General features: G+C 42.1%; 1 protein-coding gene across 1 annotated transcript in view; it reads left to right on the forward strand.

Annotated features, from left to right (window-relative positions):
• Window positions 1–16303, forward strand: part of DNAJC6 (DnaJ heat shock protein family (Hsp40) member C6) — a 64559-nt gene extending 48256 nt beyond the window's left edge. The window contains exons 13-19 of the mRNA XM_065409659.1: window positions 455–589; window positions 4500–4568; window positions 5560–5679; window positions 7416–7682; window positions 8437–8582; window positions 14668–14844; window positions 16202–16303. Of these exons, the coding sequence (XP_065265731.1) occupies window positions 455–589; window positions 4500–4568; window positions 5560–5679; window positions 7416–7682; window positions 8437–8582; window positions 14668–14844; window positions 16202–16303 (1016 nt within the window). The remainder of the gene's footprint in view (window positions 1–454; window positions 590–4499; window positions 4569–5559; window positions 5680–7415; window positions 7683–8436; window positions 8583–14667; window positions 14845–16201) is intronic.
• The last annotated feature ends 2448 nt before the right edge of the window (window positions 16304–18751 follow it).

The raw sequence follows: 18751 nt of genomic DNA on the forward strand, positions 1-18751 counted from the left end.
GAGAACTTCCAACACTCCCCATCTTATTTCTCAAATAGTTTTAGGAAGGGGAATGGATTAGACTCCAACACCTGAAGTTTCTGGGCTATTCACTCATTTCTCCACACACTGTGCAAGTCAGAATTTAACATACGTTCCTATAGCTTCCAACTTCAGCTGAATTTAGGAGCAGTTATCCTCCTTGGATAAGACAGATGGGATGTGCATCTGTGTTGCCATGGATATATCCTACAGAACCTAGAGTTGTAGCACTTGGTTGGAATACTTTTATATATTCAGTGTAAATCCCAGTTATCAGTCTGTCTCTCCCGGTTGCATCCTACCTCCTGTTAGTGTCTGTGGGAGTTAGAAATGATGCCTACTTGTTTTGAGGAGAACAGCTCTAATCCAGACTAATTAGAAAGGGAAAGCATGGTGTGAAATGGAGAAATTAACCTCTAATGCATTTTTACAGCAACTGCCTTTGACCCATTTGGAACTAGCCCAAAGCAATCTGGTCCGGATCTACTGGGTTCTTTTCTTGGTTCATCAAATGCCACTGGTGATCCTTTCCTTCAAGCAACAAGAAGTCCTTCACCTACCGTGCACAGTGACCCTTTTCACATGGGTAAGAAACTCAATGCCTCATCTATAGTATTTAAAACAGGTGTTTGTATAAGTAATGGTGAGGGAATAAGCCATTAATCAGCACGAACGTGCTTATCTCTGAAATAATGACTAAAGCACAGCTGCTCAATGGAGAGAGAAGAAAGGGCTTTCAGTCCTTAGATTTGCAGCTTATTTCTAATTTGAAGCCTGTTACACTCCCAATCTGTATTTAATTATTGAGCCATTTGTGCACATGAAGAAATCGGACCGCTAAACAGCGATGCCTGCTTGTGTATTCATGTGGTTATGAGGTCTGATATGAACCAAATTACTATTAATTGCACGAAATAGGGCACAGCACATGGAGTCTGGTAAAGAAAACTCAGGACTCTTAGTGTTTAGTCAGGCATCATCCTGGATCTAGATTTCTGGTGGTTCTTCACATCAGACGTATTTTGTTGTTGTTCAGTTGTTTCATTTTATCTTTGAGTCTCCATCAGACTGATGCTAAGCTTTGTGTGTTTAAAAAAGAAAAGGCAAGGAGCTTTTCTGCAGACAGCAATCTTCTCCTCCTCCTCCTCCTCCTGCTCAATCTGAATATCGTCTCTCTTTGCCCATTTATTGGTGCATTACCACCAAATAGTCTCTCACTTGAAGTGAACTAGATATCACGTTGCTCATTCAGATACTGAGAACTTTTGATCCTGTCGCCTTCTCTGGCTTAAACAAATCCAGCCCCAAATTAATCCTCGTGTCTGATCATCTAAAACGCCTTTCTCGGGTGGAAAGAGAACAGGAGTACTTGTGGCACCTTAGAGACTAACAAATTTATTTGAGCATAAGCTTTCGTGGGCTACAGCCCACTTCATCAGATGCATATAATGGAACATATAATAAGAAGATGTCTATATACATACAGAGAACATGAAAAGGTGGCAAGTGCCATACCAACTCTAAGAGGCTAATTAATTAAGATGAGCTATTATCAGCAGGAGAAAAAAACTTTTGTAGTGATAATCAAGATGGCCCATTCCAGACAGTTGACAAGAAGGTGTGAGGATACTTAACATGGGGAAATAGATTCAATTTGTGTAATGACCCAGCCACTCCCAGTCTCTATTCAAGCCCAAGTTAATGGTATCTAGTTTGCAAATTAATCCTAGTTCAGCAGTTTCTCATTGGAGTCTGTTTTTGAAGATTTTCTGTTGCAAAATTGCCACCTTTAAGTCTGTTACTGAGTGACCAGAGAGGTTGAAGTGTTCTCCTACTGGTTTTTGAATGTTATGATTCCTGATGTCAGATTTGTCCATTTATTCTTTTGCGTAGAGACTGTTCGGTTTGGCCAATGTACATGGCAGAGGGGCATTGCTGGCACATGATGGCATATATCACATTGGTAGATGTGCAGGTGAACGAGCCCCTGATGATGTGGCTGATGTGATTAGGTCCTATGATGGTGTCACTTGAATAGATATGTGGACAGAGTTGGCATCGGGCTTTGTTGCAAGGATAGGTTCCTGGGTTAGTGGTTTTTGTTGTGTGGTGTGTGTGGTTGCTGGTGAGTATTTGCTTCGAGTTGGGGGGCCGTCTGTAAGCGAGGACTGGTCTGTCTCCCAAGATCTGTGAGATATCTTAGGTGGGATATTCTCATTGGAAAGTTAGTATTACAAAAGAGGGGATTTTTTTTATCTCACTGGCACTGGTGTATTTTAGCTCTGCCATAACATGGAAAGGGGGAGGGTACTGGGCATATCAACTTTGTTAATTGGACACTTGAGTCCTAGCCAGAGCCGGCTGTATCAATGAAAGCAGTTAAACAGTATCTTGGCTCTTTATGGTACTAAATTACAGTGCTAGTGCCGAGAATTAATGAGGGAACTTGGCAGAAGGTGGTTGTGCAGTCCAATAATGTTTGAAACCCTGACCACTTGTTTCTCTCCGCTGCATTAAAGAAACCCAGTTTGGTTTATCTGTGTATTTTTATACCACTTCATTAGAATGAAACAACTTGTTGTCCCCTCTGAAATACAGTTACACCTTTGCTTTCCTTTAATGTTTCTGTGGCTGCTGATCTTTGCTGACAGGAGGATGTAAGGTTTTACTTAACTGCTAAGGCTTGCTCTGGAATGGAGAAGTGCTTAGGAGAGTGTCTTTTGGCTCCTTCTGAAGCATGATGCTGGCTCAGAACTGTGCTACTTTCTGTAAAGACCAGCTTGAATGATTTCCCCCACTCACCAAGATGCTGTATTTGATGTCACTTCCCTTCTATCAGAGCTGGGCTTTGCATTTAATGTACATGTTTCACTTCTGATGTTACAACTGAACTTTGTTTTACAATTTGCTTTCTCTACCTTTTTTTGTTTGTTTGTCCTAATGAAACAATTCCCTGACTCTTTATCCAGGGTCCAGATCATCTTTGGGGGAGAAACGTCAGGGGGAAAGGGCTTATGGGGTGGAAATTTCTGTGAGCGTTACCCTGTTCGCCAGCCCCCACCCCCTTTCCAGCACAAACATCTGAACCCTGTGGAGGATATGTGCAGTCAGTGCTGAAGAGAATCCATGCACTACCGTGGTGGAGGGAATGGGGACACATGTAATCTAGGAATAGTGCCCGTCACCATGGTATTGGAGCACCATTTCTGTATTGTTCAGAAAGTGCCAACTTATAATGTTGACTAGGTTCAGCTCTTGATAAGCAACTGTTCTGGCAGGCTGTTTATGTCCAAAGCAAGTCACCACATCGTGATATTGAGGCTTATTTATGAGGTGCATTTTTCATTTGATTTTCATTTTGCATTTTCCCTTTGTGCTGCTATGTTTATATTTAGGGGGTCCTTACTTTCACAAGACAGGCCTGTCGCTCCAGAGAGAAGCTCATTTTCTCAAGAGTGGTACAAAAAGCTCAACAAAAGATAGAAGGGTCTGTAGATTTTGCAGCATTCAGTTGAGTTCAGCAATTTCTGGATTTTTTTTTTTTAATTTTACTTAAGTCACTTAAGTGTAAGGGATTATAAATAAATATATAAGGTTTCATAGTGTTGCTCACCCAAAAGGAATTCCAAAGTACTTCAGACTGCCTGGAGAAATAGTCAGCATTACTAAGGTAGAGGGAAATAGTAGTAGGTTTCAGGGCAGGTAACATACATGGAAGACTGAAATCTTGCTTAATTTTAAAGCACTGAATTCAAAAATGATCCTGATCTAACTTGGGTTAGAACTATTTTCTTTACCCAAGACAGGTCACGTTTTTAATGGACACACTCTCTCTTCTAAAATATAGGATTCTGCAAACATTTCAAAACTTGAATTCTTCTACTGCTGGCACTTGCTAAGACGAAGGCATCTGTTGAATGTGCTAGATTCTTTGCTCTGACCTTCCACCCAGTACAGTATCTCTGTGCTCTGGTCACTACTTAAATTCTTTCAGGTAAATTTAATGTGTGGTAATAGGCATCTCAAACTGGCACAACCTTAATTTCTGATAAATTGAGTGCAAGCCAACTAACTTTGTTGCCTAAAATAAAACTGCCTAAAATCATCCCCATTTGATAGCTACAGATATTTACTTAAAAATCCTAATGGGTGGTGATCACATTGATTTTATGCATTGCCTTTAACCAAATCAGAGAAGTTTGTATTGGACTGTGCAGCTTGTACAACTGAGTCACTTGAAACAGACATTAAATCTGTGTACCGTGCTTAACAAAACGTAATGGGGTGGGGTCAAAGAGAAACCTTACTCACAATAGCTGTGACTCAATACATGACTCTTGCATCATTACCAAATCACAGAGTACCACTATACAATTTCATTCTGCACTATAGGTTTCTTTACTTTTTTGTTTTTCTTCTGAGGCTGGGTTAGGTTTTCTTTTTGTAATACCGTAATAAGTAACAATCGTTTTGTTTAGCTTCTAGTACACCAACGGTTGCCATACAACCAGATGTTTCAGGTGGCTGGGAGTGGTCCAACAAATCAGGTTTGTATGGTACCACTTTCTCACCCTTTTTTAAAGGTGAATTCTTAATGGGGAAAATATTACAACTAGCTGAAGAGAGCTGGTTTCATCTTCCATTACCTAAAACTGTACTCACTTAATGTTGTATTACAACAACAACTACTTTATCTACTCCATTGATGGAACACACAACTAAGATTCTCCCCTGAACTTAAGGGATCTAGTGCATGCTCCTTCAAAGGTACGGAGGAAGTTATGCATGTGAAATTGCTGTCCTTTGAAGGTGACAAGATTGTAGGTTACTGTAGTAACAGTGAACACTGAAGTAGTGCAAACCATTTTTCATGCAGAATTTCACATCCCTTCTCAAAAAAATAAGTCTAAATGAGGTTGTGTGGCCCTCTCTAACCTCCAAATTTTACTTCTGACCATCTGTGAAAGCTGTTTTTTGCATCAATGTGCAAGACTTCCAAACTCTGCGTGGTACAATGTAAAAATTGATCTGAAGATGAAGGGTTTAGCTTGAAAATTGAACCATTTGATTGAAAATGGTCCTCATTTTGAGCAAAAAACCTGCAAAATGTAGCAGGTGTCTCATGAAATCAAATGAAATGCGAACTTCTCAGCCACTGAGGTCTTCAAATACATTGTGGAGTCCTAACTGTGGCTAATGGCTAGCCACTACATAAAATTAATTCAAAGCTTTTAAAGTGTTTCACTTCCCCCCCGCCCCCACTACATATGATCGCAAAATACCATGGCTGCTGTAGAAGCAATCTGAGAATACCAAGCCTAATATTTTCTTGCATAGTTGGTGTTGAATTGTGAGAGATGAACCATTTGCTCTTCAAAGTATAAAATGTCAGTTCAATATACAAAGCACCTTGATGTTCTACAAGAGCATGCTTGACTTAAAGATTAAGATGGTAATATACTAGTGTGAATCCCAATGGTAAGTTTGAGCAGAGCTAATGTTACAGATTGGTTTTACAAACTCTGTTTCTCTCTGTAGGTGGCCTTGGTATGGGAAGCAAGTCAGCCGCTACAAGTCCCACAGGATCTCTCCATAGCACTCCCACTCATCAGTCCAAACCACAAACTCTGGATCCATTTGCTGATTTGGGGGCTCTTAGTGCAAATTTAGCAGGTTGTTTTTTAATACCTCAAATCACAGGCTGGCCAGTTTAGAAGAAATGCTAATGTGGAAGGGTTGAGTTAGAATGGGCAGCAGTATTTCTGGGGGGAGGGAGGGTTGGAGCAGTTTACTACACTGGCACCTCAGAGATGGTTTTGGAAAGCAGCTGTTTCGAAGAAGGGAGGGGATGACTAGATTCTTTATGCCTCTTCAAAGCTGGACTTCTTCTGAGTTTGCATCTACAGGTGCTTGTTGGAAGTCTTGGCTGGGACCTCACCATTGTTAGGCAGCATGGGTTTGTAAGTTATAACATGAAGTCAATGACTCGCCAATGACAGGTTTTAACTTGCGAGGGGCCTTGGTTTTTTTTTTTTTTTATCCTTCGCTTAAATCTGATGGCAACAAACGTGATAAAACAACAAATGGGGCCTGGCTCAACCAATATTTTGGACCCCCCCAAAATTTCAGGGGTTCCTGGGAATGACTCTCCACCTGCCCTTTCAGTGGGCTTTATTTCTTCTGCCTGGGCTTTGATCTTCCCCTCCAGGCTATGCCTTTTTGCTGTGCCTGCTGCTCTGCCCTGACTCGCTGCTCCATCCACACTTCCCCTAAAGCTGGGGCCTGGAACCCCAAGGATCCTGCCTTAATTTGTGTCTTCCTGCAAATGACACTTCACTTTCTGACTCCTAGATAAATGCTTTTGGCTTAGGTTGTCCTGCAAAATGATCAGAGGCCTCCAAACGCTACTATTGGAAAGACTTTTGATCACGTTGGTTTTAAGACACACTCTCATGTGGTCAATATCTCCGACTTTCTCCCGCTTCCACTTCAGTAAACACAGAATTTTTTTTTTTTTCCTCATTTGCCAGCTCCTCCCACCCTCTGCTTCTTACATTGGACGAACTAACATGCCTTTGGCTGCCGTTTCATTTCTTCATCTGTGTCAATGTCAGCATGGTTCTGAAATTAGGTTTCCCAGTTCCCTCTGCTGGCTTGCCACTTGCTCTGCTGTAACAAAACAAACAAGTGCCAGGCATTATGTAAGAGAGCAGTTGTTGTTCTTGCTTTAGTGAATCTGTGTAGTGATGTGATGGATTCTAAAAACAAGCAAGAGGTTGGACTCTACAGGATATGGACCAGACTTTAAATGTTCAGCGTAGTTCACATTTTTTAGGTCACATGAACTTAACCAAACTTACATTAAATGTATCTGAATTCAGCTTGACACTTTAAGCTCCGAAGGATCATATTTTTTGGTTACATCATTATTTTAGTTTTGGCCATTTTGGTACCTTATGCCCCTCAGGAAGTAGTGTGTGTCTATGCATACAATCTCATGGCAAATGTTTTAGTAAATGTTGCTTGGCATTGTAACCACCACAAGAAATTGTTTGGTTCCTGACTGTCCACCATGTGTAGCACACAAGGAGCTACCTGTGCTTATTGTTAGTTTGTATTACAATAGCCTCTAGAGGTTCCAATCCAGGTCAGGGCCCTTTTCTGCTAGGTGCAGTATAGACTTAGCAAAGGAAATTCCCTGCTCCAGAGAGCTTACAAACTAAATATAGACTAAGACCAAAGGAAACCAGTGAAGTGACTTGCTCCAGGTCACACAACAGGGCAATAGCTGAGTCAGGACACTGGGTTCTGTTCCCAGCTCTAAGACCAGTGCCCTGTCTATTGGAACATGCTGCTAAACTTTTCTTTTTTCCTCACCTCTTCCTATATCGCAGGGGGGTCTTCATTTGCCAGCAAACCAACCACACCGACAGGAATAAGTGGAGGATTCCCTCCTATGGGCTCTCCACAGAAACCATCTCCCCAGCCAATGGGAGGTAGTGGTTGGCAGCAAGGTGCCGGATACTCCTGGCAACAATCACAGTCCAAATCCCAGCAAAACATACCACATGCCTCTCCACAGAACAGGCCCAACTACAATGTGAGCTTTTCAGCAATGCCTGGTGGGCAAAACGATCGTGGGAAAGGACCAGCCAATGCTGGTAAGTGTTTTTCCTCCGCCCCCAATGACTTCCAAAATGTTTGCTGCTATTTAATGTAGCTCATTGCAAAAAGAGAAGAACAATTTATGACCGGAGTAAATACAACCAAACTGATCATTGTATGATCTCCAAGGGCAATTACATTTTGTACTTGGGTGGGGAGAGACGGAGGGGAATGATGATTCTGAAGTTCGGTGGTATTCCGGAAATTCTGCATTCCTAACGCTCCTACAGCCATATGGGAATGGGCGATGGGATGAATCACTTGATGATTACCTGTTCGGTTTGTTCCCTCTGGGGCACCTGGCATTGGCTGCTGTCGGAAGACAGGGTACTGGGCTGGATGGACCTTGGGTCTGATCCAGTATGGTTGCTCTTATGTTCCAAAAGTGGCCGTAGATTTTGTGTGGCTCTGTTTGAGTGTCCAGCTAGACATGTCTGATTGCAGAACATATGTGTTTCCCTTCAATTGGAGCCTAGTGCTTGGAATGCCTGAATCTGGAGCCCAAGTGTATCCAACTTAATACATGCAACTAGTTGCCATTTCTGAAAATGCCTTATGCTCTGGGGGGTGGGGGAGATGGTTTCTACATCATGAGGTGAGAATTTACATACAGACTGTTGAAGTATTAAGAGGTTATGTGCTTTGTGATCAGAATATTGCTTTGGTGGGCAACTTGAAGAAAACGTTGTTTAATCATACTGCATATTTACAAGAGTAGACGCTAACTTAAGCTTTCTGACTTTTATTAAGACTCAAAACCAAAGGTGTCTGCTGATTTTGAAGACCTATTATCTGGTCAAGGCTTTAATGCCCACAAAGACAGAAAGGGACCCAGAACAATAGCTGAAATGAGAAAAGAAGAAATGGCTAAGGAGATGGACCCTGAAAAGTTAAAAGTAAGCTGCATTCTTGTTGTAGTGTGATAACTGTACCCACATTTGGAACGACTTTCCTTCCAGCAAGCTGAAGACTGAAATCCAGCTCAGTTTCTTCCTTACAATAAGTAAAACTAGTCACTTTTAACTTGCCACAAGCTTGGTTTTTAAGAACAAACTCCTGTGCCAGAAACTACTAATGCCTTCGTTTATGGTATTCCTGTATTCACTTAGCACTCACTCCATTCTAGTATGCACTCATCTACTTCATGCTTGGGGTCCAAGATCTTCTAAAATTTACAATGTCACACTGTATTCCTCATCTAGGCAGGAGCGGCACCAGGGTTTTTGCCACCCTAGGCGGCAGCGCTCCTCCTCTGAGCATTCGGCAGCGGGGGTCCTTCCGCTCCGCGTCTTCAGGGCACTTCGGCGGCGGGTCCCGGAGCAAGTGAAGGACCCACCGCCGAATTTCCGCCAAAGACCCGGAGCGAAAGGACCCCCCGCCGCTGAATTTCCGCTGAGGACGGCAAAAGGCCGCCCCCCCAAATCCTGCTGTCCTAGGCGACCGCCTAGTAGAAGCGCCAGCCCTGCAGGTAGGCATCAAACTGTCATAGTAGAGCCACATTTACATACAAATGATCACTAACTCCCTCGCTTTCCACTCACAATCCTTAACTACTTATGTGAGATCTGCCATCTGGGCCAGCACACTGGGGGATTGAGCTGGGGACCCCCAGAGCTGAAAGCTTGAATTGCTACAGTTTGAACTAAAGAGCCACATCTCTTTAGCTGTGTCTGTAACCGACTTGCATCATGTGCAGATTGGGTTCTGAGGGAGCCGTGTATCTCACACCAGTGAGTTACATTTGCATGGAAAAGACACACTTGGAAAGCAGCTAAAAATGCATTAGATATCTTAATACAACTTAGCAGCTAGAAATGAAGAGCTCGCACTAGGTGACTAGTCAGCTCTCTGGAGCCCACCAGCAAATGCTCTGGTTGCTGACACATCACAATTTGGGGAAGTTTGTCTTTGGAAAATCCCAATTCTCAAATCCAAGATCGCAAAATACAACTTTTTTTTTTTTTTTTTTTTTGCTATTTAGAATAAAGAGCACTTCAGTACAGTAAATTTTTTTTCTTTTAAAATGTTAGTCCAGAATAGAGCTGAGCAAATCTGTGTTTTTTTTTTGTTTTTTTGTTTTTTTCCCCTCTGGTACAAAAAAAACCTAGAAGCTTCATAAGGTGGCATGCTGGAGAATTCTTCTTGTAACTTTCAAAAGCAGCCTTTCCAAGTGAAAGCTGCTCTTTCACCTAGGATTTTTCCCTCTTCCTTCCCCCCCTCCTTTCCTGCTCCCCCATCCATAATGAGGGTGTAGGAGAACTAGTGTTCAGGTCTTTCAGTAAATCCTTAAATATGCTCTGGATTTGAGAACAGTCCTCTGGGAATGTTCCTGCAGCTCTGGAGTTCTAGCTTATGGTTTAGATCAGTCTCTGTAGTAAACTGGGTTTCTTGCTCAGTGACATTGCCATGGCTAGTGGTCTGCCACAGGACTTCAGTTAGCCGTACCTGCTAAAGTCAGGGCTGCATTTTGTTCTCTGTATTTGTTGATCCCACATGCTCTAGCATTCTCCTGTTTCCTCTGCTGAAATTCTTTCTCTTTGAAGCAGACTTGTTGATAGAATTGCCAGATTATGTCCTGGGTGAGCCATTCCAGGAGGGAAACTATGTCACTACTGAAGCTATCAAGGTAGAATGGGGAGGGAGGAGGAATAGCTCAGTCAAAAACGAAGTAAACTTCATTAGCAAAATACAATTTGTTAAATTTGACAGTGAAAGGCTTGGGGATCAGTCTGGATGTGCAGATAATAGGTGCAAAATGTTCTAAACATTCAACAATGAACACTAATACCAGCTTGATTACAACTACACCTCTACCTCGATATAATGCTGTCCTCGGGAGCCAAAAAATCTTACCGTGTTATAGGTGAAACCACGTTATATCGAACTTGTTTTGATCCGCCGGAGTGCGCAGCCCTGCGCCCCCGGAGTGCTGCTTTACCGCATTGTATCCAAATTCGTGTTATATCGGGTCACGTTATATCAGGGTAGAGGTGTAGTTGTAATCTTCTTCATACTTATTGGATATTACTCTTACCTAGTATAGGCTACATAATTCTTCTAGTAATTCAGCTGGTTTTGAGTTTAGTGCATGCAATATTGTCTTCCCATTAGCATCTTGCAGAGCAAATGAAATCACCAGTCCAGCTGATTTTCACAATGCCCTTTTCTTCTGATGCTTTTTACTTCTGTGAGTCATCTCTTATTTTAGAGCTGTTGAACTATTTATAGTAACTTTTGTCTGTCTTGTTAATGGGAAAGTAGGGCTGAAATTGACAACAGCTAAAGATTACTAGATTGCCTATGTAGTGTATAACTACCATTTTTGGCTATTGGATTATGTACCTTGCTAAGCAGCATGAAGGGAAACCTTAAGGCAAAGTCCTCCGAAATCTAAAGATGCATTTCTTCTAAAAGTTACATGCCCAAATGTGGCTCTTCTCAGCCTCCTGTAAAAGGATTATTTTGGTTATACACCTTACATTCAAAGGAATGTACATATTTCAAGCTTCATATGGAGCATGAATTTATGGAGCTCAACCACTAGAGTGTGTTACGTTGGTAGTCCATCGATGACGACAAAACCTGTGCAGGAATTTTTTTGTGAGAAAGCCGTTGCACAGGGGCAATCCCACTCTCTTGGCTGTGGAAGCCAGATTCCAGTGGCATGAAGAATCGTTATGGCTGGGGACTTCCTTAGCTGCAATGGGTGACCAGGATATCGTCCATGCCTTGTCGTGCTGACCATCCCCCATAGCACATTGCTGAACCGCCTTCATGGCTGTTGAATCACAAATTGATTTCCTCCACCCAGTCCGTCGGAACAGTCTTCGCGTGCTAGAGAAAGGCAGTTTCCCTATCTCGCCGAAGGCAAACGACCCATCGGCTACCCTCACCTGGTTTAGCCCACTCATTGAAGCAGTTTAGCGGGGTGTGGCTGCTGTCACATGCAAACAGCTACTTGGGAGCCACAGGTGAGAGCTGGGTGTAGATGGGGACCAAAGCAGATGAACTGCTCCCTAAGGAGCATAATGTGTTCTCCAACAGAGGTACTACCCCTCCCTAGTATCCCCCATACACCCCACCACTAAAGTCCTTGTCTGAGAAAGCAATAACAAATTACCTGGCTCTTGACCCACCTCTAGCATGTAGTGTGGTCTTTCCTGGTGCATGTCTGCACAATACTGACGGGATAGCACATTAGGACTGAGAGCGAGCTCATCATTGGCATGGTCCCCCTACATTGCCACCTATCTGGATTTCAATCTGCACAGATTTAAGTGGAGGCTAAGTGCCAGTATAACATAGCAACAGATCTATATCTAGTTTCAGGTCACCTGGGTACTCTGGGGACTAATAGCATAGGGCCTTGCCCATCTGGCTGGCTGGTTCATATCCTGTTTAGGGCAGTAGCGGTCAAATGTTTCCAACAGAGTGTGAGCTGGTCAGTCCTCTTCCTAGTGGCACTCTTATTGGTGACCTCAGCGGAGATGTCAAAGAATAAATGGACACAGAGGGAATTACCCTCTGATTCCTAAGGTTGGGTCTTCCAAGTCAGAGCTGAGGAGCCATGGAAAAAATGTTGCTGTTCCTATTCTATGGATAAATGAAAGATTTACCACAGTGAAGACTGAAATTCCATCTCTCACACTTTTTGATGGCACTTAATCCTCATCACAGCCTTTTGAGGGGAACATAATCTCCACCTTAAAAATAGGGAAACTGAGGCTGAAAGATGAGACGTTTTACTCAAATCCAGAGGCACAGTTACTAGAGCTGGGTTTCACATTGAAGAACTCTGACGCTGCTGTGCAATTTAGAGTTGTAAATGTCAGCTGACGGTGTGACGGGTTGGATCACAGAAACCCCCTTGGGGGCTGCCAACTGATGTGCCAAGACTACTTCTGCCCCTGCTTTCCCTGCCAGCTTGGGACTCCAGCACCCTGTCTTGTTGAGCCAGACACACCAATCTGCTCCAACACAGACCCAGGATCTGAACCACGTGCCCCAAAGCTGCAGACTTAACTAAAAGCAACTTAAGAAGTGTTCCTGTCTTTAACACTCAGATGCCCAACTCCCAGTGGGGTCCAAACCCTACATAAATCCATTTTACCCTGTATAAAGCTTATCCAGGGTAAACTCATAAATTGTTTGCTCTCTGTAACACTGATAGAGAGGTATGCACAGCTGTTTGCTCCTCCCCCCCCCCCCCCCCCCGGTATTAATACATACTCTGGGTCAATTAATAAGTAAAAAGTTATTTTTATTAAATACAGAAAGTAGGATTTAAGTGGTTCCAAGTAATAGCAGACAGAACAAAGTGAATTACCAAGCAAAATAAAACAAAACACGCAAGTCTAAGCCTAGTACAGTAATAAAACTGAATACAGGTAAAATCTCACCCTCAGATGTTTCAATAAGTTTCTTTCACAGACTGGACGCCTTCCTAGTCTGGGCACAATCCTTTCCCCTAGTACAGCCCTTGTTCCAGCTCAGGTGGTAGCTAGGGGATTTCTCATGATGGCTCTCCCCTTTGTTCTGTTCTACCCATTTATATATCTTTTGCATAAGGCGGGAATCCTTTGTCCCTCTGGGTTCCCACCCCTCCTTCTCAATGGAAAAACACCAGTTTGGGTGACCTGATCACATGTCACTGTAAGACCCCAAGGCTTCATTCCTCCCAGCCTGACTCACAGGAAGGCCTGCCTGCAAACAGAGCCATCCACAGTCAATTGTCCTGGTTGATGGGAGCCATCAAGATTCCAAACCACTATTAATGGCCCACACTTTGCATAATTACAATAGGCCCTCAGCGTTATATTTCATATTTCTAGTTTCAGATACAAGAGTGATACATTTATACAAATAGGATGACCACACTCAGTAGATTATAAGCTTTGTAATGATACCTTTACAAGAGACCTTTTGCATGAAGCCTATTTTTGTTACATTATATTCACACTCCTCAGCATACTTTCATAAAATCATATAGAGTCCAACGTCACAGACGGCTATTGGCCATTCCCCTTTAGCACTGAATATGCCCTTCCGAAAGATGCTATTCTGTAGATCCTTTTTTAAATCCGGTATCCGTTCAGTGCTTTGTGGGAGTGACTGAAGGTTGTCATAAGGAAGGTATTGTAGGGAAAAATGTGTGCAGACTCTTTAATGACTAAATTACTTTCTAAAAAAGGAACAGATTCCAAAGGTGGAACACGAGAAGAATGGGATGGGGAGGAAAGGAAGTGGTACTGGCTCAGTCAGTTTCTGATCTTCTTTCTGAAAGTTATGTGACTGCATTCACCAGTGTCTGGTGAACTGCCCTGCTGGGACATAGTTATCGACTCTCCAGGGTAGTCCCTTCACAATTAAATGCTTAAAGGGGCTGTTCAGTCATTACAGTTATGCATCAAAGCTTGCCATGAGAAGTCCACCAATCTATTCCCAAGGGAGGGTGGTGGTGATAAGTAACAAGGTCAGACTGCCACAAAAGGCTATAGTGGTGGTGCAGTCACTTTGATGATCCTGAAATACTTTATCGCCGAGACTGTACTCATATGAGTCATGTACAGAAGGTGAGTGGAATCTAAACTGTTGTTCCTCCCCACCCCAATACACCAGAGACTCCTTAAACGGATGCTTCAAAAATTGGAAAAACGGGACTCATCCTATCGTTTCCTCAAACTTTATAGGTTTTGCTGCCTAGATAAACACTACTTGCTTTTAAAGCCTCCTCCCACCTATGCTTTTGCTATAAAAAGACAGTCAAGCCTTGTAAAAGGTGCTTTTTAAAAAGAAAAAAAACTTTCCCCACTTTGAGACTCTCTGATAACATGTTCTTCAACCTTTTCTAAAATCTGGGCCTGAGTGTTGGGGGGGAGTGATCCTTGGAAACCCTTGCCATCTAAATGGCAAAATGTGGATTTGACACTCTTCGCATCAGTTATGGATGCTTTCTTGCTGAGAATTGTCTCTTATCTCCAGATCCTAGAATGGATTGAAGGGAAGGAGAGAAACATAAGAGCACTGCTGTCAACGATGCACACCGTGTTATGGGCTGGAGAGACTAAATGGAAACCCATCGGCATGGCAGATCTTGTAACTCCAGAACAAGTAAAGAAGGTCTACCGGAGAGCAGTGCTTGTTGTTCATCCTGACAAAGTACGTATATCTTTTTATTTTAAGAACTAATCTCATGAACAATTGAAAGGTGAGCTAGAAAGCATGAGATGTGATTGCACCAACTCGTTAAATGGTTGAATAGGGAAACTGAATCCAAAAAGTGCCAACCGTGTTCTCAGGACCAGCCCCTTAAATGAGCCTCAGGCGGTTCAAATTGGGTACAAACTTCCCCCAAATACAAGGATGTTCAGATTCAGGGTTTTGGTTCATCCTCACATTTTAGTTTTTTTTAAGGCAGATTATCCATGAACTGCTACCATACTATCAAATGTCCTGCAGAGCATTAGTTTATAATGAATGCAGATGGGAAGAGTTGTTTTTTAAAGTGATCTTTACTTTTATAATGATTGAAAATAGAAGACAGGCTACAGTCTGTCAACAGTGTGACATGAAACCGGAGATTGATGTTCAGATTTGATCCATTAATCCCTGGTAGTCTGGGGATGCTTTGAGAGGATGGTGGCTTTGGTTTTGCTCTACCTGTGGCCCCAAGACTGGGTTTGCATAACCAGGGATGACCTTTGAGAACAATGTTTGGGTTGTGAGGCTTGCAAGATAGGGAGGGAGATGCTTCTGTTGGGGAGATGGAATGCCCTGCTGTCAGCAGGGCCGGCTCTGGCTTTTTGGCCACCCCAAGCGCAAAAAAAAAAAAAAAAAAGGCGGCCATGCGCCCTAGGATTGGGCAGAATGCCGCCTCCAACAATCTGCCGCCCCAAGCACCAGCTTGCTCAGCTGGTGCCTGGAGCCGGCCCTGGCTGTCCGACAGCAGCACCCTTCATTGCATGTAAGGTGATGGCCAATTCAGTGTCCTTTCACGAAAGCCTGAGGTTAAAACCCTCATTGCCCTCATCTTGGGGCTGCAGTGCTATATTCTGGAGTTGCAGGCAGCCTCCAGACTAGCTGTGAGGCACCCTCGTATACTGAAACGCTATGGGGGAGCAGGAGAGCCATGAAGTTTCATTAAGCTGTACTCAGGGTGAGTAACCCTAGAAAGAGCAGGTAGGTTTAGGGGGGAGGGATAGCTCAGTGGTTTGAGCACTGGCCTGCTAAACCCAGAGTTGTGAGTTCAATCCTTGAGGGGGCCACTTGGGGATCTGGGGCAAAATCAGTACTTGGTCCTGCTAGTGAAGGCAGGGGGCTGGACTTGATGACCTTTCAAGGTCCCTTCCAGTTCTAGGAGATGGGATATCTCCATTAATTATTTAAGCAAAAGCAAACTGAGAAGCCTTTTACTTCAAGAAAAACAAACTACTTTAAACTACAGTGTTTAAATGTCAGTTGTATGTATTCTGGTTTAGCAGATGGGTGATGGATTCTTTACTTTGTTCTCTTTTAGGCTACAGGGCAGCCATATGAACAGTATGCAAAGATGATCTTCATGGAGCTAAATGATGCCTGGTCAGAATTTGAAAACCAAGGCCAAAAGCCTTTATATTAAGCTACTTTCTCAGACCTGTGCTCGTGCTTGTATAGTCTCTGATCACAACTTTGCCATTTTCACAGATAACCAAAATCTGGCTGGAAATTTGGAAGTTTCAAAATTGCTCATGAACCTAACACTTATCACGAAGAACAAAATGGATATTCCCTCATACATACATCACACAAATTTCAAAAGCACAGGAAAATTTTAGCCACATGTCTCCTAAGGGGACCTGTGTAGCTAAAATTGCTCATAATACTTTGGAAGTATTTCATATTTCCAGAGTTAAGTGGGGTGAGGGAGGAATGCATTCTAGACAAAGGTGGAACTGTTTTGTCTTGGGACACTTGACGTCCCACTTCTGACAATGAATTCTAGTGAGACCCCGCACTTCAAGTGAGTGTAATAACTGGAGATTATGTCCAGCCTTCCAAGCTGAGATCCAAATGTAAGTGTTCACCTCCAGGGACCTGGTTTAGGCACCTAATAATAATAATTAATCCTCATTTGATATCTCATCACTTTTAGGATATTCTCAAAGACAAAACTGAGCAACTGGATAAGTCAATATGGCAACTTAACGCCTTAAGCAGAGAACTGTACTTCACATTACAGCCAAGCAGTGAAATATTTAGAACAAATTCTACAGCACCGTAGAGCAAAGAGTGACTTAAACTGAAGATCAAATATTTGATGTTACACCAGCCTAAGCTCAACACCTGTTAAGATGCAATGTTCAGGGAATAGTGAACTGTGTGGGCGTGGGGTGAGTCCATAGTTGCAAAACAGGAATGGTAAGCATTTACCACATTCCTGGTGAAGCTCTACCCATAAGTAGAACTGTCTGATAGCAATCTTAAAAAACATGGGCTATGTCAGTTATGCTGCTGCTTCAGAAGCTTCCCACATTAGTTAAAAATATTTCCCATTTGAGGGTTTGGAAGATCTTGCTTCACCATGTTTTATCAGTTCCAACCAACTGTCTAAAAGTTTCTCAGAGCACTTGGGCAAGGGGTCATGATAGAAATGGAATCTGTTACCACTTCACCCTGCAGATCACAGTACGCGAGTTATCCAGGCATGTGGAATTTGTCTGGCCTTTTTAGAAGTAACAGGGCAGTTTGCATATTTAAAAGTTGCATTGGTCCACAGCAATAATGGCAACATACAGGCGTGTCTGATGCTGAAGCCTTTCTTATCTAGTTATGCGGCAAGTTCCTTTGACCCAGGCTATTTCTCCTTTTGTAAAGTAACTAGAAATAATGGTTTATTTACCACACTTCATGGATGAGATGAAATCTCATATCTGCTTTAGCTTTAGAAGTTCAGCATATGCATAGGATGGGCAGAAAAGTTTCCATATTAATTCTTTAAGGAAAAGATCTATATCTGAAAATCTTTGGAAAGCTGGTATTTTTAAAGACAATCCATTTTTGTTTATTTACTTTAAATTTTAATTTTCCAGTGGCAAAATAGTTACAGCAAAGGCAGCATGTCCAAGGACATTACTTTCTGTATAAAACTTCATCTTTTTGTTGTATTGGTCCATTATTTATTACCATTAACTGACAATGTGATACCAACACACACTTTTCCTTTTTATATACAAGACCTTGAAATGTTCAAGATAACCATAACAAATGATGTTATTTATTAACATATTATGAAATGTTTTTGATCCAGTATGTGCTTGTCTTATTTAAAAAGATAACTGGAATGTGAATCATGTTCCTGTGGTTTGCTGATTTATTTTGTTTCTCATTCACGTTTGTAGATATTGTGTGAACTATGCCTATATAATAAAAGGATCTCATTGATGTAATGTACATTTTTGAAATGAGAAACTACATTCACTTTGTATCAAGTTTGTCATGGCAGAGAGCTCTGGATAACACCTCAATGTTCACAAAATACAAACCATCATTAAACTTCAAATAGCCCAGGGGAAAAAAAACCTCCCCAAATTTAAACTTTGATTCTTCTCCAACCTAATGTTTTTATGGATGCATGAAAGTTTTGGGACCTACTTATCTCAAAATTAGTTAACTTGGCAATTCATTTATTTTCATATCTTGTAGTGACCGAGCTTATCAATGTTCAGGTTTACTGTTTTTGTCTAAAATTATTGTAATTTTTTTGTAAATATGCTATATACTCAAAATGAAATGTGACTAGTCTAAAACATTTGTGTATATATATTAAAAAGCTCAAATTCAATAAATTCAGGTATGTTCTGTGCTTGTAAAGAAACATCCACTTTATTACTCTGAATACAATTTGGGGGAATAAAACTGTGTAAATACAGTATAAGCAGGAGAGCGAGTGATGAAGTTAAAACTGTATTTTGCAAGATTTTTACATGTGCCTAAACAGAGCCCCATTTAATCACGTCTCAGGAGGAATGGACCCACTCAGCTATGCACCTGAAGTAACTATTGCTACTTTTTTCTGGAGAAACAAATC

The sequence above is a fragment of the Emys orbicularis genome, chromosome 8, assembly GCF_028017835.1.
Source record: "Emys orbicularis isolate rEmyOrb1 chromosome 8, rEmyOrb1.hap1, whole genome shotgun sequence".
Classification (NCBI taxonomy): domain Eukaryota; kingdom Metazoa; phylum Chordata; order Testudines; family Emydidae; genus Emys; species Emys orbicularis.